The 19,029-nt window shown below is 42.1% G+C and overlaps 1 protein-coding gene across 1 annotated transcript; it reads right to left on the bottom strand.

Moving 5' to 3' along the window:
• Positions 1-6,831: 6,831 nt before the first annotated feature.
• On the bottom strand, positions 6,832-18,665 carry ATP6AP2 (ATPase H+ transporting accessory protein 2). Its single transcript, XM_084226062.1, has 9 exons — positions 18,543-18,665; positions 15,746-15,876; positions 13,410-13,532; positions 12,002-12,097; positions 11,672-11,809; positions 11,299-11,352; positions 9,799-9,948; positions 8,665-8,781; positions 6,832-7,919 (listed from the first exon to the last, which is right to left on the bottom strand). The coding sequence occupies exons 1-9, from the start codon at positions 18,619-18,621 to the stop codon at positions 7,725-7,727; spliced, it is 1,083 nt and encodes a 360-aa protein (XP_084082188.1). The 5' UTR covers positions 18,622-18,665; the 3' UTR covers positions 6,832-7,724.
• Positions 18,666-19,029: the final 364 nt, after the last annotated feature.

The raw sequence follows: 19,029 nt of genomic DNA on the forward strand, positions 1-19,029 counted from the left end.
GTGCAGTGCAGAAGGTGCCATGGCTCATACAGCTGTAAAAACAAAAATAAAGCAAGTGGTTCTGCTTTGCATTCCATAAGAAATGTAGGACTGGCACTCCTGTGTCTCCAAACCCAGATCCATTACAGGCAAATATGCTGTAAAATGCTGTTTATAAACTTGGCAGGCTGTGTCTTAATTACAGGCTTTTGCCTAAACTCCCAAGGCCTTCCTGAATCCCCAGGGAGGGAGGCTCGTGGAGATCCTCACTGCTCTGAGCTTTGTGGTGCATTACAGAGATTAAGTCAGCCAGAGAAAGCTGTGAGCTTGAGGTGATATTTGTAAGAATTCAAGAAAAAAATGCCCTCTCCCCATCTTTCAGTCCCTTTGGGCAGAGTTAGGAGCAGTCAGGCAGCCATTCTTAAGTTGTGATTTTAGAAGTATCTCGCTTCTCTCTTTGGCACAAAGAACAACAACAAAATCCACACAGCCTCAGCTCTTTTGGAGACTGGTGTTAAAGTTAAGGAGTGGAGGGAGCAGAGGGAGGAGAGCAGCAGGGACTGGCCCAGAGGTGCCCAGTGTCCTGCAGAGGACTGGAGAGGGACAGCCCCTGGCTGCTTCTTCCCTCCTTCCCTGTGGCCTCTCTCCCAGCCCTGGTGCTGGCACATCCTCCCTGCAACTCAGAGGGAGTCAGAATATCCTTCCTGCATCATTGTTCTTCAGTGCTTTCCATACCTTCATTTTTAACTGAAGAGGTCAAAGTCTTACTCTGATTCTCTTTGCTTTTCCAAATTTTCCTCCCTATCTGAATTGCACAGGCATTCAAATAAATAATCAAAAGTAACCTTCTCCATCCCATCCCAGGTATTTGCCAGGGGTGTCCCATGTTGCCAGGGCAGGTGCAGCCTAGCTCAGGGAGTGGCAGAGGGCAGCTGATGAAATGAAGATCACCTGAGCTGTGCAGGAACAGGTCAGCTCTGGAGAATTCATTCATGTGTCCTCCTGAGTGAGGGATGTCCTGAGCAATAATATCCTATGTAGGAATACTTAATTCCATCAGAATAGTCTTGTCCATTTGTGCTACTCCAAAGCTGGCAAGAGGTGCAGATTATAAAGGACTTTTTGAAGGATTGGAATGCAGAGGCTACAATGCTTCAAAAAACAGAAACATGACCATAGCCAAATTTTAGCAGAGACCAGAGAAGAAGAGCTTAAGGAGAAAAAAAAAAAGAAAAAAAAGGAGTTGAGAAGGCATATGTGTTTATTTTCCAGCTAAGATTAAGCTGCATGTTGCAGGGAAATTCGTAAAGGAATTTGTCAGTATTTAAAGACTTCCGCTTTTTAGATTATTTTCCCCTCTGCCAAATAGTTAATTTAGGCTACAGTAACCAATTACTCCCACACAGTGCTGGAAATTATGGCAAGTAGGACTTGTTTCACCACTTCCAACAATCTGAATATTTCAGCAGCTGTGGAATTTTTAAAGAATCAGGTCTGTGGCATGGAAGTGGCTGAACACAGGGTAGAAAGTAGAAATAAAGAGGATTCCTATGCTGATGAATTCCTGGAGACCTCTGGGTTAACAGGAAAAAATCAAACAAAGAAACAAAACAAAATCAAAAAGAATAAAAAAATAAAAAAATAAAAAAAAACCAAAACAAAACCAAAAAAAGGGGGGAAAAGGGAGCAGAGGAGGAAGTAAGCTGCAGACTGGTTGTTTGTGCTGTTCTAGTCTGGACAGTCTGTCCCAGACAGGAAGCTGGTCTCATGACAAGATCATGACTCCAGTTGTGACATGTCAGGGGCCACTTTCCAGAGCAATGTTCCCGGGATGGAGTGGTTTGTCTGGCAGCTGTCCCCTCACCAGGAGCAGAGGAGACTCCAGCTCTGCCCTGGGATGGCTGGGGAGGCAGAGCTGGAGGGAGCGCTGCCCTGAAATCACTTTCTAAAATTTCAGGTTTCTCACTGCTGTTTGGGGCCTGGGGAAGTGAGGAGTCAGCCCCTCTGACTCCCTATGTGTCCCCTTTAGTGCTGACTCTCCCATTCCCTTGGATAAAACACAGTACTTCAGGGACAAAGGTGAAATTAAAGTGACCCTTGTGCTGCAGGTTGGCGCTGGGGCTGTTACACTCCAACAGTACTATTTGTGTCCTGCTTATTTTCCTAATTCACCTGTGCTTATTTTTGATGGATTATTTTTTTCTCCAGAAGAAATACACATCAAAGACAGCTTCTGATCAGCATCACCTGTGGGATGATAGTGGTATAGGCATAGCTTTCCTGAAGATTTTTTTCCTGGACATCTTTTTTTAGGTGGATGTATTCCTGTTCATCTTCTGAGTTTATAAATCCTCATTTTTACCAAACATTGAGCATACTTTTTTTTTCAGTCTCCTTTAAAATATGGAAATAGCTTAACAATATTTTCACTTTTTATTAAAAGTACTGTTTTTAATGGGGGGAGGAAGCTTCTCCCAAGGTTTCATTTGTAAAGACCCCTAGAACACTATGTGTGTGCATGCAAACATGCAGGAAGGAGATCAAAACCATTTCATATATAGAGAAAACTTATCTTAGTTAGTTTGTACTTTTTCCAGTTAAGCCTCCTCAGCCCATCTGCTTCTCTACATGACTGACAGCTGATTGCACTTCCTATTTCTAGCCTGTTTTCCTGTCAGGTTATCCAGAGCTGCTGGCATTTGGGTGCCACCAGGCTTCCCTGGGGAACATGACCCCATTCAGCCATGGAGCAGAGGCTCCCTGCTCCCAAGGAATCCACCACAGCTAGAACACAGCTCCCTGGAGATTTCCAGAGGGGAGAGCTGCACATTCACTAGTGGGGCAGAGGTGGTTCAGACTCATCTGTCTCCAAAGGATTCAGAGGTGCTCTGGTGTTGGCAGCTCTGCTATGGATAGCACTGGCAGCAGAATGTGGCTGCCTCTTGGCTCTGCAGCCTGCAGAAAAGTTGGGATGAGCTCATGCAAAATAATTGGTACAGCTGTTTTTATGTATTTTTCCCTCTTTTTTTTTCTACAGCAGAGTCTAAAAGTGACAGAAATAGTTAAGAGCGGTTTTTTTTCTTTCCAAGCTGGTGCTGTACCACAGTCAATATTTTGATTGATCACCTGCTATAGGGTGTGGTTGAAGCTCCCATTTAGCTCTCCAGTGTTCCAAATGCTCTGACTGATCACCCAGGTGTTGCAGCAGACTTTTTTTATATCAATTGCTTGGGTACTTGGACCATGCCATTGTAAAGAAGTATTTAAACACAGGGGTTGATCAGGTGAGCAGATTGGCAGCACTGAAAAAGTCTGTGAGTGAGCTTACAGTGCTGGTCATCAACTACTAGCTAAAACACTCTGAATTTATTTATCTTAGCCACTGCTTCTGTGTCCCTGGCCTAATGAAAACATATGCTCACTAGATTCAGAACATGTAAATTTGTCATCACAAATTCATGCACTGGAGCATAATTAAGTGGAATTTGACTGCCTTTGTGATTTTGTGCAACCATCAATTTTGTTCCCCTTATGAAACATTTAAAACATTTTATGATGTGTACTCATGCCAAGAACTTAGCTATGTTTTTTTGTTGATGTTGGGGTGACATCAACAACAATACTCAATTTGATTGCCAGAGCCCTTTAGTGTGAATCCATCCTTCAGCTACAGAGGAATTTCTTTAAACTCTGAAAGCACATGAGCAAGGCAAGTCCCTATTTAAGGATGGGATTAGGTCTAGGTGCTGTCCAGATGCAGTACATGCCTTTTTGACCTTTTCTAGAACATAATTAATGAGATTTGTTACAGAGATCCAGGACAATCTCTACACTTCCAGAGCACTGGAAGTCCTATGCACTCCTGGCTTTAGACAGCCCCATCTCCTGCCTGCCACACACAGACACCATCTGTAGCAGCTGCTTTTCCAGCAGCTCAGGTAGGAGAGGGCACTGGAGCAGACTCTTTGGATGTTTGGCTTTGTGCCATCCATCAGTTTCTGCTCTGTTTATTTGAGAGGAGCGTGGACACCTGGGCTTTCTGTCCCTGTCCCTCAGCCCTGGGCAGGCAGGACACATTACAAAAGTCTGGGCAGAAACACCAGGGTGGTGATTTCACACCATGAGCTGTAGGAGCCCTTTAACATTCAGTTCCTCCAAAGCAGTGCTCTGCACTAGTGGCACAACAGGACAGGAAATAAAGTTCTGGGTTCCCCATTTTTTTCAAGTTTCTTTTGTTCTGACAGATTTGAAATCTGATAGTTCCACTTTCTGTCTTCCTTGATCTTGCTCCATTTATGTCCTGCAATGCTTGTGGAAATGTTCTCCCTGCTGCTACAAAGATGAAAATTCCTAAGAATGTGGTTCAGGGCCTGCAGAGAAGAAAATAAAAAATGCAGAAGAATCCCAAACCCTCACTTGAGCAAAAGAAATTTTTTTTTTTTTAGAGAACACTTGTGACTTTTAGCTCAAAGCACCCATTTCACCACAGCCAAAAATCGTGTCAGTATAGGATACAGAATGTCATTGTTTTGGAGGGTTTTTGTTTTGTTTTGAGGGATGCTTATCTCCTTACCTAGACCCTGGCAGTGTGCTTCTTAGATCCATGAAGAATGACCTATAAATCTCAGCAAGCACTTGCCAGGTTGCTCAACATTTGCATTTCAATGTCGTTTCTTCATTTCCACTTCCTTTTTTTAGACATAACATTTACACATTTCAGATCTGCTTTAGGCTTCCCTTGCCTGTGTGGTGCTACAGCTGCAAGAACTCTGAACGTTGCCATTCCTGCCACAGAGAAGTCTGGAAAGTTGATGCAGGCACAAAGGCTGATTATACCTCCCTCTGCCAGGTTTAGACTTTGGGGCATTATCTAGAAAAAGCAGCATACTGCCTCTTCAAAGAACCCTTTATTTTATGGCTTATTTTCTCTTTTTAACCTAAGTATCAAAAGCAACACTCAGTCTTCAATTCTGACTCAGGATACTCTCCTTCTTCAGAGATTTCAGCACTTCTTGAGAACGGCCTAGGTACACCCCAAGCCAAAGAGTGGACAACCTAAGACCAAGGTCTGAAGAAGACCCAACCAAATACACATCACCCTCTGTGCCAGAAGCCAAGCTCCCAAAGAAAAACTCTCTTTGGGGATCAGATCACTACTCCTGCAGCAGTTGCATCCTAAACCTCCCTGACAGCACTCTGTGGAGCCTGTCCCAGCCTGGAGAAAGCTGCTTGCTGCCAGATATTGCAAAACAACCATCCTTCCCTTCTCATTTTGGGCACACAGGATCCCAATACCAGCTGTTATTTTCCTTGCATCCCCTTCCTGCCTTGGCTTCTCCTTGTTGCCTTCCTTCACCTAACAGTTTCACTGCTTTCATTGTAGTTCTGTGCACAAAACCTATGATCTCTGCCATATCACATAAATATTTTTACCATTTCTATTCTTGGGGTGATCTAAATTTAAAGAGAACAATTGAGCAAGTCTGGAACTGTTGATGGCACTTTCATTCTAATTAACTTAATTAAAAGTATGAAAAAGCTATTCCTGTAATTGCCTGTTTGATTAGCAGTTATTTTTGTATAATAAAGTGTGCCTGGCTTTCCTAACTCAAACTGAAGTACAGGGGCTCTAGAGTGGTTCAAAATGCAGCCTGTGCTGCACAAAGCATTTGGTATTTAAGATACAGCACACATGATAGCACCTTTGGTACCAGCTGGAGGCCTACAGCCATGAGAAGGAACAAATGTGGTACTAACAGGAGAAGTGGGAATTGCAACTCACCCTTCAAAGAAGTCTAAGACCAGCTTTAAAAAGCAAAATTGGAGCCTACAGCAGCAGCTGGGAGAGCTGACATGAAGAGACCATCTCAATGGCAGGTCCTGCATTTAAACAAATTCTACACTGCCAACTTCACACTGACTAAAATACAACTGTTGAATACTTACCATTAATTACACAGTCCCTTTAACAACCAGCTCCTGTAAAACTCTGTACCAGTACCTGAACTGGACTGCTAATCAGATCAAACCTCTGAATCCACTGTTAGAGATGACAGAATTGTTATTTAGATACTGCACTGGCAATATTTAGATACTGTATTAGCAATAAATCTAATCATAATCATTGACACAATCAGTGTCCTACTTCTCATACCTGGCTGAGAGCCTTCCCTTGACTACTCTGTCACAGCGTGCTACAGAATGTTCAGTAATTACATTCCTGTCAGAGAAACTGCCAGTGCAACTCTTCCTTTCCATCTACTGGTATCAATCATCCAGATTAACTTTAAATGCCATTAAAAGCAATTTCAAGTGATTGCAACGTATACTGAACTGGATTTCTTGGACTTGGGTAAACCTGTAATTTGCTCATTTCAACCTGAATCACTGTCCAGGATCTCCAAGACATGACAATTTCAATACCCCCAGTTCAGACATTCCCAGTAAATGAGACTGATTCAGTGAGAACATCTTTTCTGGAAGTGGAAAAATTATCTCCTAACGGCAGGGAAATTTTAGCACATTAGAGGGCAAGATGATAAAAAAGTAGTTTCCATTCATGCTGCTCTAAGTCTGGAAGATCTTTTACCACAAAGGCAAATGAGTTTCAAAGAAGGATGCAGGTCTGAAAAAGACCCAAGCCAGAGATCAACCACTTGTTTTAATTACACTCACTGTCCGGTTTAGGAAAATCCACACAAGACTATTTTTCTTTTGAAGGACAGTTTAAACTAAACTGCTGCAGCCTTAGGGCCATTGTCACACATCAGATGCTGCCACACCTGCCCTGGTCAGCTGAACAAATCCTAAACAGAAGTAACCACAGCTACAAAGCCACAAAGAATAAATGCATTCCAGAACAACTGTTGTTTTATTGAATGGTTGAAGCAGGACTATAATCCAGGTATACTTAAATCAAGTGTTGGTCCACTCTTATCATCAAAAAGAACTGATTTTTTTAATAATAATAACATCAACACAAATGGAAGGAACATGAAGCATCATAACAGGAACTCTCAACTGTATGTGACATTAGGCCATGACCAGACTGGTGCTACTTCAGGATTTGCAGACTGCACTGTACAGACCAGCCACACCAGTGTTAGTCACCTCCCAACCACTGAAGTTCTGGGGAAAGGATCCTTCTGTGTACAGCTCACCTCTGAGCCATCAACATGAGATCAAAATGCCATTTATGCTACTAGAGTCCTAGGCTGATAGAAGTACTTCTATATTTAGTATTTTACTGAAGAATATTTACTATCCTCTCTGAAGTTACATATAACCATTATAAATATTTACATCAAACATTTACAGCTGGTTCATAATATACAACACAACAATTTAGCTATAATTTTTGATCTTCCAGTGCAAAAGTTTCAAACAATATGTTGCTATCATAATTTCAGTTTATCTGGTTTGCACAGGCAGAGGCAGTACAGGGCACTCATGTTAATCTTGTAACTCATGTTACAAGATTAAAAAAATGGAATGATGTCACTTTAATAACTATTACTCCAGGGAGTGTTGTTTTGGTTTTTTTAAACAAGCAGATTTCAATTTCTAAATTCCATCTGGTGCTACTACTAACATTTAAAATAGTCTTGAAAGAGGGAAAAAATACTTAGAAATAAATACATCTTTAAAAAACTCCCACAATTAACCATGTCAGAACATTTGTTTTCCACACAGGCTAAAGGACACCATGCTCTTCATCATCCTCCTGTGCTGAAATACGGTGCAGGTCAATCCATTCTTATCTTCTGATTTGTCATCCTATAAATAATGCTGTCATAGCCAGGATCCATGTTCCAGAGGTTGTAGGAGATAACTATCACAGCTAAAGCAAGACCTATCATCATCCACAGAACAATGTTGAAGATTACAGAGTAGTCGTAGTTATATGGATAGGCAAGGTTATATGGATTGTCTTCTTTACTCTGCAATAAAGAAAACATTTATTAATTTAAAGTGAGCTTGCACACCAAACATCTTGACTCCATCCAAAGTCTGAACAAGCTAAATAAGAGAGATGCACTTTTGTCTAGACAAATCTGATGCAAGGGCACAGAATGCAAAAACGTGATTCTGTGAGTGACATCAGTGGAATCCAAAACAAGAATGTGACAGGAAAATGAAATCCAAAGTCCTGAACCTGGGGCAGAACAACCCAGGTGACAGCACAGGCTGGGCACTGAGAAGCTGGGTAGCTGCAGAGAGGGACTGGAGCTCCTGGGGGACAAGGGGAATAGGAGGCAGCAGTGCCTCTGGAATGACACAGGACCAAGGAAAAGATGTTTTCCCACAGCTGGGAGGACTTGCCTGCTCTGGGGAGAGTGCAACACAGAAAGGCAAATTCTAACAAGGCACAAGGGAAAGAGTTTTCACCATGAAAGTGGTTAATGCTTTGGAGGAAGAGAGGCTGTGAGACTTCCAGGGATGGACTTTCCAAGAACATGGCTGGACAAGAACCTGAGCAACTTGATGAAGCTCCTAAATTAGTCCTGCTTTGAGCAGTAGGTTGGACTGGATGACCTCCAGAGGCCTCCTCAAGTGAAGCTACTGAATGACAAATAAATAAGCTGTACCCACATCTAAGTCATAGTCAGTATTTTAGTCCCTAAAAAAAGGTTACACTCAGGTGAACACTAACACACTTTGGATCACTTTTAATAGCTCTACTACCTGTGAAGCCTGGAGAATAGAGCGAGTCTTCCTTGAGAGGGGAGAGTTAAACTCCTTCACAGCCACCACTTCTACTACTGCATTCCCACCGTACAGATTAAACATCTCATCTGCAAACTGGAGAAGAAAAGGTGGTTTAACTGAAAGCCTAGACTGCAGCCAGGAATTAAGCAGAGTTTTGTTAGCAAGATGTAGTAAAATAAAAGGGGTCAGCTTCAGGAATAATTGTGGAAAGCTATAAAAGTTTATACTATTTTAGAATTTCACTAAGTGTCAGACTTCCCCTGGTTTACAAGGCCCCTTCAAATCACCAGTCACTGTTGAGCAGACTGTGGCTTATGCCTGCCTTCTGCCTGAAACTTACTCTGTTATCCCTTTCACAAAATGCACATCCCCACATCATTCCTAATTGTGTGTCTGTCAGTTCTAACAAAATATTCAGGTTCACAAACTCCCATTGGAAAACTATGAACCTGAATATTTTAATCAAATGCTAAAATGTCTAATATTTAAATATATTTGCTTAAGGTCAAAGAGGCCAAAGAGCAATGCTTAGAGAAGACAAGTACTTGGCTTAACAAATTGATGGTTTTGAATTTTTCATCACACTTTGGAAGCTCTCAAAAGTAACTGATCTTAATAAAAATTTAACTAATGATTATGTAATGAAGAATTACTTTGTTGAGCACACTGATGGATAAACAGCAGTTATTTTAAAGTCTTAGAAATTTACATTTACATAGCTTTGTGGGCAAGCCACAAAGCACTGCATCTTGGGATAAAGATATTTCCAGATTTCCAAGAGCCTCTTTTTGTGAGACATTCTGCTGCTTTCAAATGCAAGGTGTTTGTTTAAGAAAAACAAACATATCAAGTCCTGTTGATACAAAGTTTCAATACACCCCTAGTCCTTAATTCAAAATATCAAAACACATTGTAGAATCACACCAACACTTTCCAGAGAGGCAAATTGTAACATTCCATTTTACAACTAAACCACAGCATTTTAAAAATCAACTAACAAAAACAAGCATTAGGCAAGCCAACACTAATGAAGTTACTTTCTTTGTAGTTAAAATAAAAATTATTTTCTTAGTATTACTATGAGTTTTGTTCGTTAGGTAGACAATATACCTTTTGCAAAGAGTCTACAAGAATTTGAGAAGCATCCTTGAACTGCTGAGAGTCTTCCCCATATCGTTTTCCAATCTCTTCCAAACCAGACAGTTCCAGGGAATAAAGGTCTGGAGAGTGATCTTTGGCTAAATGCTTGTGTCGAGACAGCTTGGGCACAACATTGAGGGCAGAAAGAAATAGAAATTAATTTATACACAGGTTACTTTAAAAACACACTGCACAAAGTCAATTTACTTGGACTAATCCTGTCTCACTTTTTACAGTCATATTCCATCATCAGGAAATGGAATTCTTGCCAACTTAACTAGAAGATGTCCATAATTGTTTCTTTTTTTAACTCTACAGAAGAAAGCAGATGATCATTATGTAGCATCTGTTCCTAACATGAAGTTACATCCACGTAATAGAGAGCTGTACTAAAAAGAAATAGAATACTTATTGACATCAGAATCTTTGTTCTGTAATTGCCATGAAAATAAAACTCAGGGAAAACAAAAACACATAGACTTAGATGCTAGCATTTTTTTTTGAAGCTGGCCCTTGCAAAGCTCAGTAGGTTGCAACTTCTACCTTGTGTTGTCCATGTACAAAAGTAGTTTATTTGAGAAGTATCATCCAATATTCAGAAAATCCAACTAATACAATCCAAATTATCTCAAAGGAGAGTAGTGACATTCTTGCATTTCTGCAGGTGAGAAGATGCAGCATTGATATTTGCCTGCACAAGACTACAGCCTCTGAAAACAAGGAATTTAATCCCATCTTCCCAACTACTTAAACTGCAGCATTTCTAGCCTGCAAAACAAAACCAGGTTGTTCTACCTCATTTTCTCAAGAGCACCATTTCTCTCCACTAGCCCTTTACTTAATACGAATTTTTGAGTTTTTTCACAATTCTTTCACTTCAGAGTAGTTAAGAGCTGCAGCTTAAAGGACACACAGAAAAAAACCAAACCAGAATGAAACAAAAAGACCCACACACCACTGACCCACTAAAACAAACCCTAAAACACAGCAACAAGACAGCAGCTTCTTAGTAAAAAGACCCTCAGAATTAAAAGCTCACCCCTCCATTGGAGCATTTCTACCACCATCACTAGTCATGGCACAAAAGTCACTCCAGTCTTTTCAGACAAAGTGATATTCTGAAGTAAAATGGCAGACCAGGCAAAGAACATGTTCTTAACTATCATTATACTTCTCAAGTTAGACACCAAAGAAAGCCCCAGCAAATCCTTCATTGAGTATTTCAGAATTGCCCCTGTTCTGACCAAACACAACACAAAAGAAAACTACAGGTGATTAAGGTTCTCATTCACAGTTGCAGGGATGGGGCTGGTATAAATAGAATGCATCATTTAAACTGATGGAAGCAGCTGATGACACAAGAGAATTATGTAACACTGGTGGCCACATATCCTGGCTATGGCTTCTCTACTTCAAAGAACTCTGAGGTTTGTGACACAAGAAAGATGAAAATGTTTCAAAACACCTTACCAGGCTTGCAATATCATGTAGGACTTGAAGTTCTGACAGGAAAAGCAAGTCAACCTGAGGGAAGAGGCAAAGACACGCATTTCCTTTGATGAAACCCAAGTTAGGGAAGTCTTGTTTTGTTGCAAGTATTTTATAACAGTTGTCTGCTACAACATCAGAACATGCTAGAAGGAAATAACTCTTTCAATAAAGTTACTTAGAAAAAAATGTTTGAACTTAGTTAATTCAGTTAGGAAAAATTAGGGGAATTAGGGGCAGGCTCTTAGGCAAAGAAAGAGGGAAGAAAAGGCAAGAAAGGAGAAAAGCAGAAGCTAACTAAGAATATTAGAAAAAAAAAAGCCCATAGAAGTTCCCACTGATGAATGTGCTTTACCTCATTGTTCCTGCTGAGAGAGTTGAGAGGGAGGGAGCTGAGGATGGAGCTGTCCTGGAAGAGGCGGTTGCGCAGCTGGCGCAGGGTGACAGAGAGATCCTCAAACACAGCGTTGGCCTTGCCCACCATGTACACCCTCTGCAGGAACAGCCATGGTTACTGCCAGCACAGCCTCCTGCTCAGTTCCTCCAGACACACACTAACAACCAATCATGCTTGCAAGCTCCAGTCCAGAATTTCATGTGATCAACTGGGTTTGCTCCAGCCACACAAGTGGAAAGAGGATTCCCTATTTGGGACACATGGAACCAGGAGTGAAGCAATACTCACTTCCTCACTGGGGGCCAGCTGCAGCACCACGGGCGTCTCCTCAGAAAACAGAGTATGGATGGCATTTGCAACACTGTCCAGACTGAAAGGAACAGCCTGGAAGACAAAGTCAGACTTTTGGGTTAAACAGGGGCCACTGATCTTAACTAAGAAAGAAAAGTAAAAGGATGCACATTTCCAAAGTGATAATAAGTAATAAGAACCTATGTGCAAAACAAAACATCCCCTGTGTATCTATGAACATTTTATTTAAGCAGCAGATACAATATACTCTGAAGAACTCCAAGGGACCATGACTGTGAACTAAAAGGATTATTTAGGCTTAGAGTATAGCCTTGTTTATCAGTAAAACAAGACCAACAAATATAGAAGCAATGCAAAAGGGAAACAATCTCACTGCAAATGGAAAGTTATGAACCACAAAAAACTGATGGGTGAAAATATACCAGCAGAAAGACCAACTGCTGAAACAGAAAAAGGCACATGTTAAAAAACCTACTAAAAACAGAATAAATGCTAGCACAGTATAGTGCCATTACTGGCACACTAACAGAACTGTTAGTTTTTTAAATGCTTACTTATGGGTTTTATTAAAAAAAGACACAGAATGGCACATTTCCATTCACTACAAGTATTCTATGACAGAAGAGGCAACAGCACAGATTTAAACCCAGAAAATTTTAACACAAGAACAAAGTTTTTTATTCCAAGGGTGGTCAAATACTGGCAGAGGTAGCCCAGAGGTCATGGAGTCTCCATTTGTGGAGATGCTCATATCCTGACTGAACTCAGTGCGGTCAGCCTGCTCTGGCTGATCCTGCTTGATCAGGGCGCTGGATGAGATGATGTCCAGAGCTCCCTTCCAACCTAAAGGATTCTCTGTTGCTGTAAAAAGCCTGAGAAGCCTTAGCAAAAATAGACAGTGATAGTAAATGTAATGTGTGTTGGTTTCTTCTTGATTCAATATAATGGGATGGAGTTTCTAAAGTGCTGTATTTCACAGTCGAGTACTTGAGGAAAACTCAAAAGACCACTTATAGAGCAATACAGTACATCAAAAAATCAACTCCATATAAAATGTTATCACACACTCAGCTGAAGCAAAAAGCTTAACAATTCTGATTTTAAAATATTAAGTTACCATAGGAAGAAGTGGATTGGTACAAACATTAAAATTAGCTGTCTTTCAAGCATGTTGAACAGAACTCAAAACAGGAAGCCCTGGGTGGTATTGTACCTTGTACAGAATCCTGACTAGGTTATTGATCCATGAATTATGGGGATATGCAAACTTCAAGTGAAGCAGGAAATACGTGAACATCAGGGACTACAGCAGAGAATCATGTACTTGTCATTAGACCACAGGAGTCCCAGCAATCAGCTGACAGTTCCAAATGTGGATACTCACATTCTCAATGGGGTAAGAAAACCCTTTCACAGGCAACTTGTCCACGCCCTTCACTGTCACCAGAACGGTGGCTTGGGGCCGGTGAAACAGATCACCCACGCCCAGCCCAGGCCAAGGGAGGTCCTAGCACAAAATAACAAAAAAAGTTGTATTTCACAGGCAAAGGGAAGAGTTCTTCCTAATATTAAAGCAAAACAACTTATTATCCTGCTAATGCCTCTGTGCAGGACAGCCTATTGGAAATTTCATGGGGAAGTTAAGTTAATACTACACTGCTTTCATTTTGGGTAATGCCTCCAGTCAACCATGAAGGAACTGTTAGCTTAAAAGCTGTCAGTAACTTCATAGCAAAGCCTACCCTAAGAAAACATTATATATAATAATAACAAGAGGAGTTATTTCCCATAATTAAATTATAAATACTTCAGTCTGAATTTAGTAAGTGAAGGTTGAACTTAAAAAACCCACTAATATCTTTATATTTTCAGTACAAGAAAGAAACAGGGTGGAAAGGAAGGAGAAGAGAGGGATGTGTCAATCACAACAACAGGCAACTAAACTTAAATGTACAAATTTGCACAGAAATATAAAAATATTTCTTATAGCTTACTACAATTACAAATCAGTAAGAGCATAATGGAGGCTACTGACTGGTTTATTCAGGCACAAAATACAAATTCAGCTGTCTGGAATAAAGGCAAACAGGTTTCCTCATTTGTGTAAATAACATAACTGCCCTTTTTTTTTTTTTTAACCAAGTTAATTGCATTTTAGAATTAAATGTCATTAACATTATGATTTGTATCACCTCACAGCAACAAAGGAAAAACCCTTTAAAGCATCATCAGGGACAAAAATGGGGTTTGGTTTTGTTTCCCTTTAACAAGGGAAGAATATTGAATGACTCTAAGAATTACCAATGTAATGCACTAAGAATTCCAAATTCTCTTCAGTGGTCTTGCTGCACTGTCAGTTTATGTTCCTGGACTACAGCTTTGATGTGAGCTGCAAAAGAAGTGTCTGGGCTTTGCAGTATTCTCCTCACCAGGGCTGGAAGCTGCCCACACAGTGACCTCTGCCTTAGGGACAGCTTTCAGGAACTCTCAGCTTCAACGCTGAACTGAATAATCAATCCAACATTTCCTTCTCTGCCTGCTTCTAGGATTTGAATTAATAGTAACAGAACTATTTCTAAAGGATGCTACAGACCCATTGCAACAATTGAATCCCAAGCTGTGGCAAAGGCACTGAGTGAGTACTGGAACACTTTCTTCCATGATACCCATGACTTATCCCTGGATGACCAGGATTCCAAATGGACAGAACAGGCCAAACTCCACTGTTTTTCTGGGTGTCTTTATATGCAACACACACAATGCCATTCAATATATTGTTTTTTCCTGATAAAATAATCAACATTTACTCCTTAGTCATACTACTCATACAAGTTTGTTACTAGTTTGCTGACAAAAAAAGCAGAATTAATTGACAACAGTGTATTTTCAAATTCCAAAATACAGACTAAGCAGCCTTGCATTCAAACCAGCCTTATCAGACCTCCTTCTTAGCTGATGTATGGAAGAAATGAGAACTGGCTGCACTCACCAGCACTGTGAGAATGCCTCAGGCTGCAGATTTCAGTATCTGGCTGCACACAGGCACTGCCAAAGATATCTGGCTATTACACTTTCATCTACTGCTTCAACAGCCACTCATCATCTGCTGAAGCCCAGCAAAAAAATTCAGTAGGCAAGATGGAATCAATCCAAGTGCTCCTGTTCATGTGTCCCACTTTAAACATTGCTAAAGTTCTATCTGAATACTTCATGTGGAGAAATACTACTACAAATCACGTTTCCAAGGCTTTGGATTATTTCCTAAGTAACCAACATACTTGTTCTAACTCTGCTCAGCAGACAGCTTGCTGACCTGACAAAAAACCTGTCTTGCCAAGCCATTTCTCAGTCTTCAGATTACTCAGGAGCAGAGCCCTACAGAGAGCTTGTGTGCAAGAAGTGACAGTGGTCCCACAGAGTCTCAGTTTGTGACTGAGATGGGGGGGATACAGCACACAGCTAGGTCTCAGAGGAACTAAAGAGCAGCCTCTGCAGGCTTCCTTTTACAGCTGGTGACTCAATTTAGCCAGCTAACACAGCTTCTGGCTGCTCACATGACCCATACAGCTCTGTCCTGGAAGCCACCTCTGTCAAGTCACGCATTCTTCAAGACAAACAGGGCAGTATTTTATATATTCCAGCACATGACAGGAAGATTTGCATCTTTAGTGAGCAGGTCTGTAGCTTAGAGGCATTTCACAATCAAGACCTGGAACATACTTCTTCAACAGAAAAGCCCATGGTGAGTGCAGCAACGTCGGGGATCCGCTCGCCCGGGATCGGCCAACTCCCGTCTCGGAAAGCAACCGACTGAGGGGATCGTAAGATGCTGAACTCACCCCCACACACACCTAAAAACAGACAGAAAGAGCTGTCAGAGCTCCTGCAGTAACAGGGAAAAGATCATATTTGAGCTTTCATTCCTTCTTCCTCCCTGCCATGCCTATCAGTTTATGGAAAGCCAGAATGAGAACTCATCATGTTAATGCTCTGGAATACAAAAGAAGGTTCCTATACAGCAACGACTAAGAATGAAGAGATCCACATTAACAAAAGCAGGACAATTATTCCAACAACAGCACAGCTACAAGCAGTCTCACAGTTCAGACCTGGTGAAGCGATCGCTCAATGGAGCCAGGCAGACTCACAAAGCACCAACACAGCTCTGTTTGCTTCCAGGACTGCTCGGCACAACACCTCTGTTCATGCAGGCAACAGCCAGAGCCACTGAGCCCAGAGCCAGGAAGTCCAGTGGAATTTGTCAGTGCTGGCTTAAACCAGGCAGTGCCAGGACAACCTGGCTGCTGCAGAACAGCTCTGGTGTCCCTGCTCTGCCTCCTCCACCTCATGACACCCTGAGATATTTGTCTTCCTTGAATGTAGCTGGACCTGAGCCGATTGTGTGGAGCCACAATCTGCAACACTGAGTTTTTACTCCTCTGGGATCCCCCTTCACTTTCTTCCCCATTACCTTGAAAAGCAAAGTTGACTAAAAGCATATTTCTAAACTGTTTTGTGATGGCAGTAATTTACTGCATAATAAAGACAGAAAGGACTCCACAGAAATAAGAGAAGGGCTTGTTTCAACCTGGCTTCCTATCTTAAAGTCACTCAGACACAGCTGCAATACTGTGTACGCCAAAATTTATCTAAATAAATTTTGAAACTTGTTTAGTGTATATAAGCAGTAACATGCACAATGCAAAATTTCAGGCATATGCTCCCCAATGAGCAATCTGAGTAGGTTTCCACCAGAAAACTAATTTGACACAAGAAAATCGAGTAATAGAGTAATAATTATTTGCAGGCCTGTATGTTCAACTTCTAATTATACAATGAATCTGACTGCATACCTCAAAATTACATGAATAAGGTAACTGTCCAAAGAAAACAGAAGTATTTATTCATATGATCACTGGAAATTGGTCACCAATCCAAGCAGTGATATACAACAGTTTTCCAGGGCATCTACAAATCTAAAGGCTATTTACAAAAACAATGCAACAGTAAACTGATGCCTTGTGCTGCTAAAAATTTCCCTAATATTAATTTAACTAATGTGACCTTGAAGATGCTGTTTCCAAAGCCTTTCTCATGATCATGCATACAAATGTTGACAGTAAATCTGAGCTATGTTATGATAAACACACCAAAGGACAAAGTTCTGAGGTGCAGGCTGGGGAGGGGGGGGCAAAAGGAAGGAAAGAGGCCAAGCCAAGTGATATTCATGGAGCAGATTCAAGAATTTATTTAAATTAATGTGTTCCTTGGGTGGTCTGCTACCAATTTTAATGGTGGATCAACCCACATTTTGAAGGGCAGAAATGTTTCCAGACCAATTTCTTTAAGTGAGAATTGACAAAACGCCTACAAACCCATAGGATTTCACATGCTGCTCCCCACAGGGCTGTTACACAGGGACATTATTTAGGGCAAACTGGCTTACCTAGGGCAGGACTGCTCAGGTGGATGGAATCAAAGCATTAACCCTTCACAACCAAATTTCCCTCACTAAACTTGTTCAGGATTACAACTACTAAAACTAAATGTGAAGTTGGGAACATCAGCAGATTCCCTCCAATTGCCTATGGAATAGTAAACTTTATTCCTATCCTTCCAAAGCTGTACCTCACGCTCTCAAAAGCCTTTGTGAAGGCTAAGGAACACTGGGTGGGAAATATTTATAGGGCCTGGAAGTGCCATCACAAACCTGACTCACAGCAGGCAACAGAGAGGCTGCAGTGACCACAGAAACAGCTCAGCAAAACGTGAAAATTCATGCAAAATAACAAAATTATGTGTGTCTATCAAAGAATCATCAGAGCTGGAAGAGACTTCTAAGAATATCAAGTCCAACCATCAACCCAGCAGTGCCACCGTATCCCCTAAACCACTAAACCAGACCACCCAGGTCCAGATGCCTCTTAAACACCTGTGGGGGTGGTGACCCCCTCACCTCCCTGGGCAACCTATTCCAATGGCTCACCGTGGCAGTGAAAAAATGTTTCTAATCTCTGATCTGAATCCCTCTGTCTCAGCTTATAGAACTGGATTTTAATATAATTTGTACACAGTATAAATTAATTTAATAAAGTAACATACTACATATAATACATATGCATCATAAAAATGTACAATATATTATTTAAATTTATCTTATAATTTTGTGATATAATTATAAAAATAATTTTCTACAACGAATTCACACAATAAAATTACAGAAACTTATAATTTAATATAAACCAGCCCTTGGATGGAAAGGGACAGGATAAACGGCTTCGAGCACCGTCTCTGAAGTGGATGGGGGTTGGGGACAGGGAGCTGCAGCTCAGTGACAGCCCCCCGGTGCCAGCCCTCGGTCCTGAACCCGGCACCCAGGCACAGAGAGCCCCCCTCACCTTCCCCCTCCCAGCACCGCGGCCCGGCCCCTTTCCCGCAATCTCCCCTGCAGCGGCCAGGCGGCCCTGCCCGCTCCCCTCAGCGCTCCCCCGCGCCGTGCCGTGCCCGCTTTACCCACCGGCCACACAGGCCGCAGCCACCAGTGCTGCCAGCCCGAGGGCCCGGCCGGCCCCGCCGCACTGCCCCATGTCCGCCATCAGCCGCCGCCGGGCCGCGCCGCGGACAGACACCTGAGCGCCCCGCCCACCACCCGACTGACTGGCGCGGCAGCCAATCGGCGAGAGGTATCCAAGAAGGATGGGCGGGAATTGGCAGAGCAGACCAATCGCCGGCGCAGCACCGTCCTTGTCACGGATCTCAGCAGTCAGCTGTCCGGATAGGGGCGTGGTCTTTGTTTGAGTGGCGTTCCCACTTGACCAATCAGATCGCGAGGGATCCTGCACCATTTTCCTCCCCGCGCTGTAAACCCAGAGGGAGAGGCGAGGAGGCGGAGCCAAATGGCAGCCCATTCAGCCAATCGGAGCGCGAAGGGAAGGGGGCTTGCTCCGCCCACGCCCGTCAGGCTGACATCGACGGGGCGGGACACAGCTATGATTGACAGCCAA

The sequence above is a fragment of the Fringilla coelebs genome (assembly GCF_963513975.1).
Source record: "Fringilla coelebs genome assembly, chromosome: 2".
Classification (NCBI taxonomy): Eukaryota; Metazoa; Chordata; class Aves; order Passeriformes; family Fringillidae; genus Fringilla; species Fringilla coelebs.

Coding starts and splice junctions, on each gene's coding strand:
- ATP6AP2 (XM_084226062.1), bottom strand. CDS start 18,621: ATGGCGGACATGGGGCAGTGCGGCGGGGCCGGCCGGGCCCTCGGGCTG. Junction 11,810..12,001: donor AGCTGGCCCCCAGTGAGGAA/GTGAGTATTGCT, acceptor CTGTTCCTGCAG/AGGGTGTACATGGTGGGCAA. Junction 9,949..11,298: donor TACATGATATTGCAAGCCTG/GTAAGGTGTTTT, acceptor GTTGTGCCCAAG/CTGTCTCGACACAAGCATTT.